The sequence below is a fragment of the Rhinolophus hipposideros genome (genome assembly GCF_964194185.1).
Source record: "Rhinolophus hipposideros genome assembly, chromosome: 14".
Classification (NCBI taxonomy): Eukaryota; Metazoa; Chordata; class Mammalia; order Chiroptera; family Rhinolophidae; genus Rhinolophus; species Rhinolophus hipposideros.
Window position 1 is genome coordinate 11,770,109 of NC_138060.1, and position 16,906 is coordinate 11,787,014.

Sequence of the window (16,906 nt, forward strand, 5' to 3'; positions counted from 1 at the left end):
CTGGTTTCCAGAGTATTAGGCTTAGTACTTACTAAATTTTCCTTAGTATTTAGTAAAATTTATGAACTTTGGAGAAAAATTGCAGCTCCTTCTGATCCTTAGCATTTTACAATTTAATAATTTCATATGTTAGTGTTTCAGCAGAAAATGACCTTTGAACATTTATGCATTTGCAACAATCCAAGAAAGGCTGTGGAAACAAATGCTTGAAATGACCTTTATTTTGAAAAAGCTTTATTTTAAATTACAAATTCATTGTTTTCATGAAGAACAAATAGTAGGTATAATGTAGCATATGGAAAAGGGACTAAATTGGGGGGGAGGTAAGGTAGGAGTAGATGACATTTCTTTTTCCTTGTCTGATTCCTACTAATTGTGTACAAAAATACACATTAGATATGGTATTTCTCTCTTCCTTAATAAAACAATATTTGGAAATTCCTATGTAAAGCTAATTTGCCATGAGGAATAGAAAGACTTTTAATGGGGTATCCTGGTCCCTATGGGAATTTTTTTTTCTTTTAAACATACACCAAATGGTACAATCTGTTGCACTCTACAAGGAGGAGAAGGGTGGAGAGAGCTCAGTGGGGCCCAAGAGTAAAGTCATCTCAGAGAGTTTTTGACATTATTAACTAGAACTGGAGAAATGGTACAGCTGTAACCTAGAAATACCTTACCCTTTGTCCTAAATCATAACTCGGGGTATATTAAATTTATGCTCTCTTTAAAAATTATTTAGCAAGTTAGTCAGTTTAGGGGAGAAAAAAACCTGAAGCTTCTTTGGGATGGTTACATTGCTGTTTATTTTGTATTTTAATCTAATCTACTGGTGATTTAATTTACAGAACTCAAAGGAAGTGTACACTCAAATATTTGAGGACGTTAACGTATCAACCACTGTTTAATTTTGGAATGAGCCTACTTACTTGACACAATATTTTACATCTCAACAAATGTTTAGCCTTTTTTTCACTTGACTAAAGAGAAATAAGTTTCACATTGCTTCATTCACCTTCTTATGTGCATATGCTGGGAAAGATTGGATGTTAAAAAAAAAAAAACTTCCTCATGTTCCTTTCTACTATATCTAAATCTGTTTACCAATTCAAAGCTGCTAAAAAGCCCTGCATTCTCCTGCTAAATCAACTGGATGGCTAGAAACCAAACTGTAATGTAACAGGGAAAAAAATTATCAATTTATTTTCGTGACAGAACATTCTCGAGAAGGTATAAAAATTTTCTGGTCTTTTTGCCAGTTTTCTTTTTTCTTCCTTTCTCTGTCTTCCTTTTTAAAAAGCTTTCAACGTTTAAGCTGATATTCTTTGTAGTTATATAACAGTTCTAATATTTTGTGACATTTTGTATTGTGACACTATAGATGAAATTGTCATCGGACTGACACTCTGTGCTGTTTATTCCTTAATTACAACTGTTAACACTGTAGCGAAGTGTGCTAATCTGCCAGTGCATATTATGAAAACAACGTTATTGTTACCCACACCAACACCCACTCAACAGGATATTTCCAAGATGATAGTTTAAAGGAACTTATCAGTACAATGGATGTTTCAGTATAGTTTGGGTGTGGTTTTTTTTTAGCTTGTCCTATTGTCTTCTTTTAAAAACACAAACCAGTTTGAAATATAAAATCTTTCATCATAACATAGTATAGACTCCCTTTACTAGCAGGAGCTGCCTCTGTAGTTAGAAAAATTATAAAATTTTTTCAAGTGGTCCAGCAGCAGTGGACTGAGGAATCTTAAAGCTATTTAGGGTTGTGACCCAAAGCTTTCTGACTGGCAGTTGTTTCAGAGATAATGAAAATAGAAGGGAGAGGGAAGGGCAAGTTTAAAGATGAAAAGATGAGAGAGGTGTTATTTGCACTTACAGGATTGGCAATCCTTAAATAACCAAGTCAAAATCCAATAACCGTTCCTAGCTCTAATACGTATCCTTTTTCAGAATCAAGGCTGAGCCTTGCTGAAACTTGCTACTTATAACACGCTTTATAGTTAGGGAAGTTTTCTCCTGCAGAACTTTTAGAGGTTTGATTATCTATGATGGACAAAATACTATGAATCTATTTTCTGATAAGTATTACTATGCTAAAGCAGTTAAGTGTTACTGTCTTTTCATTTGTTAAAAAAACCAAAAAAACTATAATAGCGAGCAAACAACCACATTGATCCTGTGATTTGTCCCCATAATAAAATATCTGAAAAGTAAAGGTTCTAGAAAATGTAAAATCAGAGCTAGCAATGGGTATTCACTGTTTAAGTGATTTTTTTAAACAACACATACAGCACTCATCTAGCAATTTATTTAATAAACAGTCCACCTTTCAATAATAGTTTTTAACACTTTCATTAGTTTGTTAGAAAGCAAATTTGTCACCTTGAAATAGTAGTAGGTCTCTAAGTGATAACCTGAGACTGGCCATTAGATTCTCATAGCTTTATTGTCATTGAGGAGGTGATGGGACAGTATGAATTTGATTTGATTTGATTCCTAGAATTCCTGCAATGACCTGCATATACTTTAACATTCAGCTTTACTAAACAGATTTTTTTAAATAGTATGTGAAGAAGTTATTGCTGTGCCTTGTTTCGAATGGTATTTTCTGCTTCATTTTGATTTTCAACACCAATAGGATATGGTGCTCTTCCTAAAAGAAACTGTTCCCATTTGGGAATATATTCTTCTACTGATGCCCAGTAAAGAGTCTGGAAAAAAAAAAACATCCAAAAGTAAAAAAGCATATCAAGCAATTGAACTTGGCTCTTCATAAGTCTAAATGTTTATTCACTTAAGTGTGTGTGTGCGTGTGTACACACACACACACACACACACACACACATATATGTAGAATGCACTTCCTTTACAGAATATTTTATGTTAATTTTAGAAAAAAATCTGGCTACTTACTAGTGTTAATTTTCAAATTTCTCAGTAAAACCAGAGGCTGGCAGAATTACAGGTTTTAGAATTTTATTGTGACTTTATACGCCCTCTTGTGGCCATTATTATCAGTATTACCATTTGTAACTTTTTGTTTAATGTTCCAGATCCCACAGGAAATGATTACCCATAGTTAAGTTATTAGTATCAAATGTTCAACATGAACAACTGCTTAAAAACTAACATAACAAGATCTGACCTGGGATGAGATCAGGAACTGAACTATAATTAGTATATATAGTTGAATTGACCCTTTGAATTGAATTGTATGGGGAAAACATTTAAAAATGTATCCACTATATCTTTTAGAAGAGCACTTGATATGACAAATTTTAATTTCGTCCCAATTTTTTTTGCATATTGAGAAAATAATATCAAGATTATCTAACCATTTTTAATTCAAATAACTTGGAAATTGAGCTACTGTATTATTGGCCTGACTGCAGCAGTCTATAAATTACAGAAACATGCACAGCCTCACCGTATTACGTCTACGAGCTTTAATGATTTCTTGGGTGACTGCACTAAGGAGGCCAAAGAAAAAGTAAATGCTTAACGCTCTGTGTCTTAGGAGGGCATTTTATATTAGATCATCATTATCAATCTCATTTTGGGAAGTCGACCAAAGAGTTAGCTAGCAATAAGAACACATAATGATTCACTCTGGGCATTAAGAAGGTACAGAGGTTCTGAAAGTTGAAAATGGTGAGGGACTCTTCACATGTATACATCTATGCATGTGGTCTGAGAAACAGCCTGACATACTTAAAATAAAGGTCATCCTGCTGTGCAAGACTAGAGAAGAAAAATACCAACCCAGGCCTGTGGTTGGGAGTTTCTCTACCATTCACGGCTGGATTAACCCCTATTGTGAGCGCCCTGTACAGGCTAGAGTAAGGAATTGGAGAACTCAACAAAGAAAAAGACGTGCCCAAGGCACAACTTTGTACCGAGTTTTTTCTATCTTTGATCCCTGGCTATTCTTATTACTCTAGATGACACAGAAAATTGCGGGGCAAATTCTCAGCCTTTAATCTGGAGTCTATTCACATCCTTAGTTAGGCAGCAAGCAAAACTGTATTTGAAAAAGGTCATTAAAAATATAAAATCAAACTATTCTATAGGTAGTAAATTCTCTTTCATCAAAAATACGTTTATATGCCAAATATGGTTCATTTTGCCAGCCATCTTCCCAATCTGTTCTTGAACTGAGCAAAATAAAACAGACAAAAGCCACACTGTACCACATACCACATATTTAAATACCATTGGTTCAGTTTTTGGTAAGGGGACCAAACTGCTACTTCTAACATCAGCCAACAGGAGAAGCTTTGGTTAGGCATGCTGTCCTCTTAAAATTTAGTGCATACTGGCTGTTATGGTTTAAGAGGATAGTTGTTGCTAAGTAACCAGGTGATAAGACACAGAATCTTTATAAAACTCACACTGGATAAAATTGTTTTAAATTAAGATGTTTATCAATTACCTGCTATGTACAAAGTATGGCACCGTGGACATACAAAGATCAGACACATCTTGTTTATTTTACTGAATAAATAAATCTGGGAAGTAACACACATTGAGCCACTGGCTGATTCACAACACACTACTAACAGAATAGGGACTCTTCTTTTAACCTTTGTTCCTTAGGATTCTCACCTCAAGAGAAACGAGCTCAGGCGGTGGAGGAAGGTGAATTCGGGTCTGTAGAGCCTTTTCTGCTGCTTCTATATCCTGTAACGAACACCAGCATTTAAAAAACAATGTATTTACATAGCACACACAACTGGCACCTGTAAAGCATTGTCTACAACCTAGCTCTCTCACCTCAACTCTTCTCTGGAGAGTTTGAAACTCCTGGAGGGGCACTGACGCAGGAAAACTGATCATCGCTTAATTTTCAAATAAAGAATTCAGGGTGTCATTAAAATAAAAGGAGTGGTTCTTCCAAGTATTGTCTTTTCATTTTAAATAGTGAGTGCCAATAACTCTTGTAAAAAGAACTTCCTCTAAAACTGCTCCGAGCACTAACTTAGCTCTAAAATCATTAACAGCATCCAGATGGATAAAATAGACACTAAAAACAGTGAGATACCCAGACCTACACTGCGCCGACCTTCAAAGTGAAGAGATCTAGTCTCTCCAGATCATGCACGTGACACATTAATGACATACATTTCATTTGTTCAGTGTGCCACAGTTAAATTTTATACTTGTGCAAATACTCCACATATTTAAAAGGTCAATAAGGTACCGCAGTACTTTTCAACAAGACCTTTTCACTATATTATCTAAGTTTTTAGTATTAAGATTTCTAAGGTAATCTCAATAGCAAGTTTTATTGATAAGCAGTATATCATTCAGCTGATGGTGTTCAAGCCCTGTGCTTTAATTTGAAGCTTAACTTATAGATGTGGGTCTTTTCTCTTATGGTTGTAGAAACACAAGGGTAATTAAACTTAATTCATACCCTGGTAAAGATGTTACCTTGATACACATGTGAAGCACATGCCCAGATATGTAGGACTCTGCAAGGTGTTCCTGAAACATTTCAGTCCTGTTAATGAATGCTCCCCAAATCAGCATGTTGTCATTTGCTTGATATGTTTGTCAGGTTCACAGAGGCCCTGAGTGAAGGCCGTGTGAAATTTGGTCTCTCATTTGAGCTCAGTGAGTTCATAGAAAAGAGAAAGTCCTCTGATGCATTGGAGCAATCTAAGTACAGGGCTGTTGGACAGACGGAGAGAGATGGAAAAGGGCGTGGGAGTGGGGTGTGAAGAAGCCAGCACTGAAGAGGAGAAAAGAGATAGCAGATGGTAGCGGCGGGAGAGAGGAATGGGTGTGAAATGGAAAAGGGAAAAACAGGAAATTCCCTAAAGGGACTCCCCAAAGTTGCACAACCATTAATGCACCTGCTGTCTAGAGGAAGGTGATTTGAAGGGGAAAAACATCAATTTGGGGATAAAATGCCCATCTATTACCGTGTCTCTCCCATACTAGAAGTTTATGTCTAAGCCACATGATAAAGAGCTTTTGATGTTGATGCCACAGCAGAGAAGACTAATTCTTCTGTGATTACATTCAGATTTTTGCAAAGTCCTGGAAAAATTATTTTTTACTTTTCTAAAACTAATAGAGTAAAATCACACCCCCAATTATACCATGATTCTAAGAAGTTATAAAGTAGATCTAGGTGTCACCAGTACCTGTAGATAAGATTATAAACATTTTTCTTAAAGACCAGACAATAAGGATACTGAATGTCTCTTAATAGAAGATCAGATCTGCAAACGAGAGAACGAGTAGGGACACGTGGCCTGGTAAAGCATGACTGTCGTCTGTGCAGCATATCCACAAAGAGATTATCACCCTCCAGAGAACTTCTTCCTGAAGTGAGATTTCACTTTCTTAGATGTTGTGCTTACCTCTCTGACTCTTCTCTTTCTCCTTAGCTGGCTCCTTTTTCAGTCCTTCATGCTAAGTGTGATCTTTCTTAAGATTTGTGACATCTGTCTTCATCTTTTTACTTTTTCTTCCTCCAAAATTGTTTCTTATCTAGCTTCAACCATTCATGTAGAAGGATAGAGAACTTTTCTTCCAAGCCCTTATTCCCCAACCTAATAAAACTAAATTCATCTTCTTCTTACTGGATATATTGAATGTCAACAGTGAGGAGTCTACTCATCCACCTATATCCTATATCCTCTAACTTTAACTCTTCTTATTCCCTATCATTTAAAAATCCAAAGCTTCAAAATGTCTCCTTGTAGCCTTTCCATGTCATTCCCAATGCTATGGCCTTATAATTATACTTATTCATTCAATAAGTATTTACCGAATACTTACTTGGACTTACGCCTAGACTATATCTCATTCTACTTTAACCCATACTTAACACAGAATTGATTAGTTTTGCTAAAAAATGCTTTAAATATGTTCCTACATGGACTGAAAAAAATTGACACCCACTGCACAGAGGCTGAAGTATGAATTCTTTAGCATGGCTGAAAAATTTTTTTGATTATATGCTGCCAGAAGGAAAGGACTATACCGCATAGAACTTGAGAGCATCCAAGAATCTAACAAAGAATCTAACAAAGTTCAGGGTATGTACTAGACACTAAAATACTCATTACATGACGAAATGACTAAGGTATCAAAGAGTCCTGAGCAGAAACCACAAATGTAGAAATAGAAAGGTACCCAAGAGGGTAGGAGGAGGAAAAAGAGAAGAGAAAGAGAGACTAGCCTTACCTGACTATACCTTGTTATCTGGTTTTCTAGATTTGCCACTAGACCATTTAAAATTTATACAGTTTTAGAACAAATGAAAAAGCAATCTCTAAAAATTGAAAACAAAATGAGACAAATTTAACTGCTATGTAGTGGGTGGCATAACCACACAGAAATATATCAAGTGGTGCTAGAACACAGTGTTTAGACGGAGCATCCCTACTGGGATACACCCTAGGACAAAAAAGAATTGTGAAAAGTATCTAACTGAACATCATTCTCAGTGATCACATTGTGGGTGGTAGAACTGTTTGTATCGCAGGATAAAGTAAGTACGTAGCTATGTTGTTCTTGGAAAATTCTTTGGGAACTGAGATTTTCTGGTTTGAGAAAAAAAAGTAAGAGGTCAAAGATCAGTGGTTTCAAGTTCAAAGTCTTGCAATCTTTTAATCGAACTGGAGTTATTGATATGAGCTCTTGATATAGTTTATATTTAAAGGAAAGTTGCAATAAACACCCTGAGTGCCCAGGTCAAGAGCTTTAAACATATTTCCTGCCAGAAGGATCCAGGGCTCTTTGGAGCAATGGTCATTTGCACGTCTGGGCAGCCAGTGCGCACATGACGTGCCTGGAAGATTCCATCATACTGGAGAGAAAGGCAAACTGTTCAGATCATGTCAAAGGCAGTCAGGGGATAACTCGAAGAGGCTCCCATTTAGTAAAAACAGGATAAGTTGAGCATCAAAGAAGAAAAAATTGAAATGGATTGAAACATTGCAAATCCCAGATATATTTTTTAAAAAAAGAACAACTTGTAATTGGTCACTTTTGGAGGATACTAGAAAACTAAACCATCACTCTGAAAACTAATCACAGAGAAAGAATCAAACACTCCTCATGCCTTTTCCTATATGAAGTGTATTTCAGTATAAGCAAATAATTGATAAGGGGAAGTGTCTCTTCATATAGTTAATCAGCAAGTGAATAAGAAGGAATAAAAGAATTTGAATGTCATTTTTTGCAACCCCTAATGAATACATCTAGGCAATTATCATCTTTGACTGCTAACATTCCCAAAAGAGAGACAGCGGGCATTATGAAAGTTTTCTTCCCCACAACATTGAACCTGAATCGGATCAGGCCTCTCGATCTGAACTGGTCATGCAGTATCCATCAGCCTCATTAGCTGAGCACTTGACATGTGTCCAAATTAAGATGTGCTGTAAGCGTAAAATACACACCGAACTTTGAAGGCTTAGTAAGAAAAGGAAATATAAAATATTTACTTTTAATAGCAATTACATTTGAAGTAATATTTTCTGTGGGATGAAATTCATTTTAGTAACATTTTATTGAATCTCTTTTGATTTTATTGAAAGTGGTTACTAGAATATTTTAAATTGCATATGTGGCTCACATTATATTTCTGTTGCACAGCTTAGATTTTTTCAATTTATAGGAATCCCAGGGATCAGAGGAACCTACTAAATGATACCTCAGCAATGTAATTAGCAATATCCAGACTCTTGGAAACTCTATAGGACAAAATGATCCAATTCCTTCAACAACTAAATTAAAAGGGGAAAAAAGGGGGAAGGACTTTTAGAGATTTAGAATATCTATCAACCACAAATTGGATTTTTTTGGATCCTGATTCAAACAATTGTAAAAACATGTTTATAAGTTAATCAAGGAAATTTGAATCCTAATTGGATACTTGAGGAATTATTGTACATTGCTTAGATTGATCATAGTGTTGGGATTTTTCTTGAAATAGTCTTTTTAGTGATAAACTCTGAAATATGGAGCACTATATACTGGTCTATTTACAGATGAAACAATGCGATGTCTGAAGATTAGCTTTGGAATAATCTGAGGGGCTGGGTTGGAGGAGAGGAATGTAGATAGAACAAGACTGGCTGGGTTTTGTTTTTTTTTTTAGTTTTATTTTATTTTATTTTATTTTTACATCCCTCACACCGTGAACCCCCCTCCCCCCATCCACCACCACCCCGACCTCACACCGAGCCATCATGAGACTGGCTGGGTTTTGATAATTATTGAATGTAGGTGCTAAGCACATGGGAGTACATCCTTCTATATTCCCTCTCCTACGTACTCGTAGATTGGAAATTTTTCATAACTTAATTAAAAAACAAGTTTCCAGTGTGGATGATGGCCTAAATGTTACTGCATGGCAGGATTCAGCAGCCTATAAAAATAAGTTGGCTCAAGATTGGGAAAGGTAAAATATGAGCACATTCTTGTACTGAGGTCTATTTCTCCCTCCCCACACTCGACCCTCCCTCCCAACACAGCAATATATATATATATATATATATATATATATATATATATATATATATATATGTATATATATATATATATATATAAACACCTTTTGATATATATGTGTGTGTGTATATATATATATATATATATATATATATATAAATAAAAATAACTATATATAGTGAACCCAGCTAAGGCGGGGCTGGGTATAATCTTCTAATCTGCTGGAGGGGCAATTTCTAGGATAGGAAAAAAAAACACACTAAGGTATGAGATACAGGGTCAGTGGGACAAGGAACATTTAAGCATTCATTGCACCTATTCTTCATTGAATTGGAGGAAGTGAGAAATGCGAGGAAGGAAAAGGAGAGATGTGGACCTGTAAGTCACTGGCCAATCTGGGTGACAGTTAGTTGGTTGAAGGCTCTAAGTACCAGCTGTCCCAGGAAGGCTTCCGGGACATGCCTGATGGAAGCTCTCAGTGTATCAAATGTTCTGTAGCTCTCCTCCCATTCATTCTCACCTCTGGAGTTGATAGTCTTCCTCACAAGATGACATTTGTTACCACAAAATTGCCCATTTGGGCAAAACTAAGTTTTGTGGGGAGAAAGGTGGGAGAGATGGCAGTTCATATTATGCAAATATTATAGAAACAAAATCCTCTCTTTCTCTTACAAATCCATAACAATGTGTTCATGTTTTTAAAAGGCAGGAAAAAAATCACTCAGCCTGTTTTCAAAGTCCACTATCTGTTAGGATATTTACTGATTTAAACCCTCACTGAGTTTTCTTCACTACTTACATTTCATATTCATTCTTTTACTAATATGTTTGCATATTTGATGGGATTAGTGTCTTCCTTATCGCTACTCTTTTAAAAACACCTTTTGATATTCTTGCTAATTTATTTTTCCAAATGCATTTATAGAAATTTTACTGGTTTTGATGCACATTTTATTGGGATTTTATTAAACCTAAAAATAAGTTTGTGATAACTGACTTTAGAAAAGTAATAGTCTCCCCAATCAGGATTAAGGCATGTATCTCCACTTCTGTTTTCTTTTAAATCTCCCATTGAAGTGTAATAATTCTCTTTATAGTATTCATGCATATACCATGTCAAGGGCATTCCCACGTATTTTATAATTTTGCTAATGTAGAAGTGATCTCTCATATTTTCCAGCTGTATGTATAGGATTACTATTGACTTTTATATGCTTACCTTTTACCCTTTAATTTTAGTCAACTCATATTAGCTTTTAAAACAATTTTGACTTTTCTAAGTATATAACCATACCATTTTAAAAGGCTAGTTTTGCATCTTCCTTTCCAAAAGCTAAAGCTCATTCCCTTTTAATGTTTATTATATTGTATATTTGTGTATATATATATATATATATATAATATTGTATTTGTATATTTAATGTATATTATATTTGTCAGAACATCTAAATAATGTCAAAATGGATAGGTGATATGTCCTTATTTTGTTACTATCTTTATAGGAATGCTTCCAAGTTTTAATGGCACCATTTTTGAAGCGTGTTCTGTACATAAGTACATATCCTGATGTAACTTAATCTGTTCTCGACAAGGGGTATTAGGAGTAGTTATTATGGTGTCCATATCTCTAAACTAAGGGATTAGGGCAGATCAGTGTTTTTCACAGTTCCTTAGAGCCACATCAAGGCAGGCAAGGAAGAGCTGAATGGTGGGGTTTTGGGCCAAAGCAGATCCACTTTTATCTATTTTACATCTCTGTAAAAAGCTTTTATGCTAAACAAATTAAAAACCTTTGGATGACAATCTGATCTAATCTGTATGCTTTTTAAAGTCTCTCCCAATTCAGAATTCTGTAATCAAGCCTATTTATTTTACTTTCATAATAACTTCTATGGTAGAGCCATTAAAATTATTTCCAAAGTTAAAAAAAAACACATAGTATAATAGAAAGGATAAAAAATTGCAAATACAATTATTCAAAATATGTTTAAAAAAAAAGTCAGGGAAGAGTACATCTGTGACAGCAAGTACTGGGATGTAATAAGTGCTCAATAAATGTTCATTAAAAGACTAAAGAAATATACAAAAATATATTAATTTCTAGATAGGCAGGATGACATGGACATGATTTCATCTTATTTGCTCTTTGCAGTTTTTTACAGTGAGACTATACTACTTTGATAATCGGTAAAAAACGGTATCACACTGTTTTCTCAAGACTATGAAACTAGGTTCATTTTCTTCCTTCTAGATGTGACAGTGATTTCACAGCTACTATTATATCCAATATCTCCATTCTTGAAATCACTTTGCATCTAAATAGCAAATGAATCCTTCTTAAATACCCACTCCTATGTTTCTTATATAAGTCTCTCTTTTTCTTTTGCTCACACATTTCCAGTACTACATTATCTCTACATATCAAGTCTTAACTTACTCATTTGGTCTCACAATACATATCCAACATTGTTTCCTCTGACTTTCCAAACTAGTTCGCTCAGTCCCATGAACATTCATAGGACTACTCATTCTTCTGCTGTTGGCTCCTCTGTAAGAATCCATCCTTGCCTTCTGCCTATTCAAACACAACTCCAGTTTAGTTTCCTCTCTGAGACTTCTTAGAATATTCTAGCTCTCAGAGATTTTTTTGCATTTCCTCCTATACTAGGGGTGCTGAGTATTCCACATAACTTAGTGTTTGACAGCCTTATGTCATCAACTAAGCCTGCTAGCTATTTGATGTAAAGAAATCTGATTTATACTTATTTTGTTGTCCCCACTTTCTAACCAAGACTAACTCAACAGTAAGGCTCCTCAGGGCATTCATCAAATACTTGCTTATTAAAAGGAGAATGCTTGAAAACTAAACATTATCACCTGCTTTGCTGCAGGTAAGTAGTAACCAAGCCTTTAAGCCTTCTAACGTAGTTTTTCTGACTTTTCACAGCAAATTCCAGATTATCCTATAGATTTCCATTTAAAAATAAATATTGCAAACACCATTGGGCAAGTAAGACATATGGCAATATAGAATGCTTTGGTAGCACTATGGCTGTGACTTAAATTACTGTGGATCAAACTGCCAGAAGCTGAGAAGATAACTGAATTTTCCTCTTCCTTTATCTAGTGAGGACAGAAGATAACTATATTATGCCTATCGATGAAAATATTTAACAATAAAAAACTGAAAACACTGCTTTATAACTTAAATAATATAGCCTTACTACCAAATGTTTTAGTCATAGGATCTCTTGGAAGCTTGACTGGAGGCAAACTTTTAGGGTTTTAATTATGGATGAAGCCATACAATTTTGGAAGCAAAGTATAGCAAGCAGCCAAAAATGTCACACATATGATTTTACTCCAAGTGGGCACATTGGCCAAATGGTGAGGCCCTGCGTAATCACACTTTGACCACCCCCTCCATCACCATCTAAGACATTTTGGAAATCTGTTATCTCAGATAGGAATTCTGTGTGTTGACTATGGCCCCAGTAGGGCAAAATCAAATCGTTCTTATTTTTGTGATGTTAAATAGTTTTGATTTGGATCTAACGACACTATAAGTACTTTATGGTATTTCAGGATGTCCGTACAAATATTAGGTCGATGCAAAAGTAATTGCAGTTTAAAAGGGGAAAAGTCATTGCAAAAAACGCAGTTACTTTTGCACCAACCTAATAGAAGATGAAAGATGGAAAGTTACATCTTGTAATTATTACTTGTCGCACAAAAGATGACCTTAAAGTTCCTTCTGTAGTCATGGATTTTCTGGTTGATTGAAAACATTTAGCTTAAGCAAACTTCAATTTTTTTCATTATCAAAAACGAGAATCCATATGCTAATTATTTTATGGCTCTAAAAAATAGATGGTGCTTCATTAATTCTGTTTATTACTCATAACAAAGCCATTACATGAATCACAATATGAAATTCACTTAAACCCATTTTGCAAAGGTGGGAAAAATCTCTATACTCAAGTCATGGAAATTTACCTTTAAAAGACTAAGGTTCCTTTTAAAAGCAGTCTCAGCTGCTTGAATCTGAGATGATTTTTCCTTGTTTTGCTCTCCAAATTTATTCTCCATTTGTTGAAGTAACATTAATCTTTGTGATACTCTAGAAAAAAAATGAAAATTACTGTATAAAGTTGTTTTTTTTTAAAAAAGGAAACATTGCTTGACCAATGTAAAGCATTCATTACTTAATTGTATTTTACTTCAGGTTCAACCTATTTTGAAAGCCAATTACTATGTCTATTAATAAGACAGGGAAAAACTTAGGTAGTTTTAAGTCTTAAATCTGGATAAAATTATTTTTATTTTCATTAACATATATACTGTGAGTGTATGCTTCTGTCTTTAGCCTCTCTGGTCTTCTGAAATTATTTTAGAGTGTTGAAAATATGTTTTAATTTTTGGTGAAAATGCAAACTGTAATACATATCCCTTTGTACACATACTTATATATACCTCCTCACACACATACATCAATATAACTTGCTATACGAAACCTTCTGCTTAACACTTCGATACCCCTGAATCTCATGTTACACATTTAGAATTGTGCTAAACTTCCATATGTTTGAAGAAGCAATAAAAATATTTTTTCCTCCTTTTTTTTCCCCGAGAAAGATGATGGTTCCCTATTTGAGTGAGAGGCTGGGCATATGCATGCATGCTCACAACAAGGTAAAACAGTAATTGAAGAAAGATGTAAAAAGTTATGAGTAAATTCTCAAACTACTTTATTATCTATAGTATACTTTCAAAGTCTCTCACTGGTCAAATGCTCATTTTCCAAGTTTTTGGTCCCCTTAAAGGTTTAATAAGTAAATACAATAGGTTCAATGATTAAAAAAAAATAAAAAGATGTACGTGGTACATATGACAGCCTAACCATTTCCCAAATAGTCGTGGAGATGATCAAGAAACACTATGTGTCATAGGGCTGTCATTGAAAGTAGAACTAAAATTGGGGTCTTTGAACAGTCTTTTTTTTGTAAAGAAATTATCTTAGAAGGCCAAGGAAGAGGGCCTAGTAAATTAGAGAAAAGGAAAACATGGCAGCCCACAGACAGAGGTGGAAACAGGTTAATACTAAATTTAAGGGAAAGACTGGCTATCTACTTTGCAGGGCCCAATACAAAATGAAAATGGGGGGCCCCTTGTTAAAAATTATTAGGCATTTCAAGACTGCAATATTAGAGCATTGAAGCAAGTGCAGGGCCTATGGGTGCACAGGTCTAGTACCCATGAAGCTGGGTGGGAGGCTTAGAGGAGTCCATTAAATATCAGTGTGTAGCCTAGAAAAGGTGAGAGGAAGGGTGAATTTATCTAGATATTAGTAACAAAAAGTAAAAAGATATGGAACATAATTATACCTTTTAATCTCTGTTATTCTTGAGAGACAGTGAGTGACATTCTCTAACACCAAAATCTTGCAAATGTCAGAAAATTTAAATGACAAACTTTCAGATTTGTAAGTCTCTCTGTGCACATAATGTTTCATTAATGAAGCCAATATAATTTATACACTTAGATTAGCCTTTTAAAAAAACTTACATTTCTTCATGTCTTTTAGAAAGGCGAATTTCTTGAGCAAACCAGGAAGTCATCTTTAGTTAAAGCTGCCTTGTAAGCTTTCTGCTAAGTAATAAAAACATTTAAAGTTACTTACACCACATGTCTTCAGCTTTGCAATATTTGATCATTTTAGTACCTCAGCCTATTGGTTCTCTTAGAAGAGAAAAATAAAACTTGAGATGTGATAAGGTATAAATGAAGGAATGCATTTAAAAACATTTTTATTTGCGAGACTATAGTTCTTCTTATAGTCCTTCTTACTATATAGCTCTTCTTAGGCCAGATGCGTCCAAAACTGGCATGAGTCAGGTAAACTTAACATGTTTCATATTTTCCCTTCTTTTCCCCCCACATTTTAACCTTACTCAGAATTCAAAACAAACAAGCAGCTGGTACTAAGACTAGTAAACATTTTAGTGACTCCACAGAGAAAAAAAAATCCGCTCTGTAAAATTCAACACACGAACACCATCTCTCCCGGCGTGTGCACACACACATAGACAGGCAGGCAAACAAGTATGAGAACCAACTGGAAATTCATGGTCTTTCCTTTATTGGAAGATTGCCCAGTCCTACCATGTCTTTTCCAAACAGGAAAGTATTGTTGCATGTGTAATTGTGGGGAAAAGCACAATGGGTCCCTTCACCTGCGCCTGGCTGCTCAGGACTCTCATTTGGAAAGTTTAGGCGAGCCCATGTTCAGGGCACCTGAGCAAGCTCACCTTGGCCGAAGGGACAGAGGTCTAGGGAACTGCCTGGAGCCTGTAGGCAAATCCTCCACTTGGGTGCAAAAGGAGAAGGTGCCTGCTGTAAGGGAAAACAAGACAGCAATGCAACTCCTTCCTGGAATGAAGCACTGGCCTTCCTACACCGCATGAAATGGAACACGGCCTGCTACGGCCCGAGTGTCCAGCGCCGATGGAAAGACTGCGCTCTTCCTTCAGCGCAGCGTCAGGAGAGGAGGGCCCTGAGCCCGGCTGCGGAACGGGCAACGCCCCCCGCCCGCGTGGGTGTCTTCCTCACGGCGCGGGGGTCTCGTCTTCAGGACCACGGACAGCGATCGCCCACGGGTCCCCAGAGAGAGGCGAGGTACAGGTCTGAACGTTTTCCTCTAACACCACGGCAGGCCCGTCCCGGCTTCCTTCCTCCCAGTTTCCACTGCAGCCCCACGGAAGTCCCGGAAAGTTAGTCCCCGGTAACTGCTTTTCCGTGACGCCTGCCGTCGGCACTTCGGACAGACCTCACGACAGATGCCGCCTGTTGGACGGAAGGTCCGCTCGGTCCGGAGGCAGCCGCCCCCCACCCCCGGGACTCCCGCTCACGGCCGAAGGGCTCAGACAGCGGCCTCGTCACCCCCGCTCTTCCCGTTAGCGCATCCACCCCACCGGCCCTGCAGGCACAACCAGCGCGGCCACCCGCGCGGTGAGGCTCCGCCCACTCACCACGCACACCCACGCCGACCTCTCCCCAAAGGCCCGGGCCCCGCGCAGGCCGGGGCGTGGCCAGCCGCCGCCGACGGCGCACGCGCAGCAGAGTCGCCCTCGCGGCCGGAAGGGCGGGCCTGTGGAGCGCGAGGTCGGGGGCGCTGCTCCGGGCGGGACGGTACGAGCCCGGGGGCGGTTCCGTTTGGCGGGAGCTCAGTTTCAAGGCCTTTTACCATGGGAGCTGATCATGTTCAAAAGGCTGCGGAGAGTGAAGCTGACTTGTTGCAAGCTAGAATGTCACGGTGCCATGTGGGCATGAGGAAGGACTTCCGCGACTGAGTGGCCACTAGCAGCACCGGTGTGTGATGGACGGCCCCCTGCGCGTCCCGGCTGCGCGCAGGAGCGTG

General features: G+C 37.1%; 1 protein-coding gene across 6 annotated transcripts; it reads right to left on the reverse strand.

The window, feature by feature from the left end:
* Window positions 1–203: 203 nt before the first annotated feature.
* On the reverse strand, window positions 204–16,626 carry CEP15 (centrosomal protein 15). Of its 6 annotated transcripts, none has more exons than XM_081072160.1 (6): window positions 16,518–16,626; window positions 15,798–15,882; window positions 15,055–15,135; window positions 13,486–13,609; window positions 4,621–4,695; window positions 204–2,726 (listed from the first exon to the last, which is right to left on the reverse strand). In XM_081072160.1, exons 3-6 carry the CDS (start codon window positions 15,105–15,107, stop codon window positions 2,592–2,594), a joined length of 387 nt encoding a protein of 128 aa, XP_080928286.1. In that variant the 5' UTR covers window positions 15,108–15,135; window positions 15,798–15,882; window positions 16,518–16,626; the 3' UTR covers window positions 204–2,591. The 6 variants fall into 6 exon arrangements, with proteins under 6 accessions (XP_080928286.1, XP_080928284.1, XP_080928287.1 ...); XM_081072158.1 differs by having other exon boundaries at window positions 15,055–15,138; window positions 16,518–16,606; XM_081072161.1 differs by lacking the exon at window positions 16,518–16,626 and adding an exon at window positions 16,316–16,517.
* Window positions 16,627–16,906: the final 280 nt, after the last annotated feature.

Coding starts and splice junctions, on each gene's coding strand:
- CEP15 (XM_081072160.1), bottom strand. CDS start 15,107: ATGACTTCCTGGTTTGCTCAAGAAATTCGCCTTTCTAAAAGACATGAA. Junction 13,610..15,054: donor TCTAAAAGACATGAAGAAAT/GTAAGTTTTTTT, acceptor TTTTTTTTCTAG/AGTATCACAAAGATTAATGT. Junction 2,727..4,620: donor CTGAGCTCGTTTCTCTTGAG/GTGAGAATCCTA, acceptor TTTTTTTTCCAG/ACTCTTTACTGGGCATCAGT.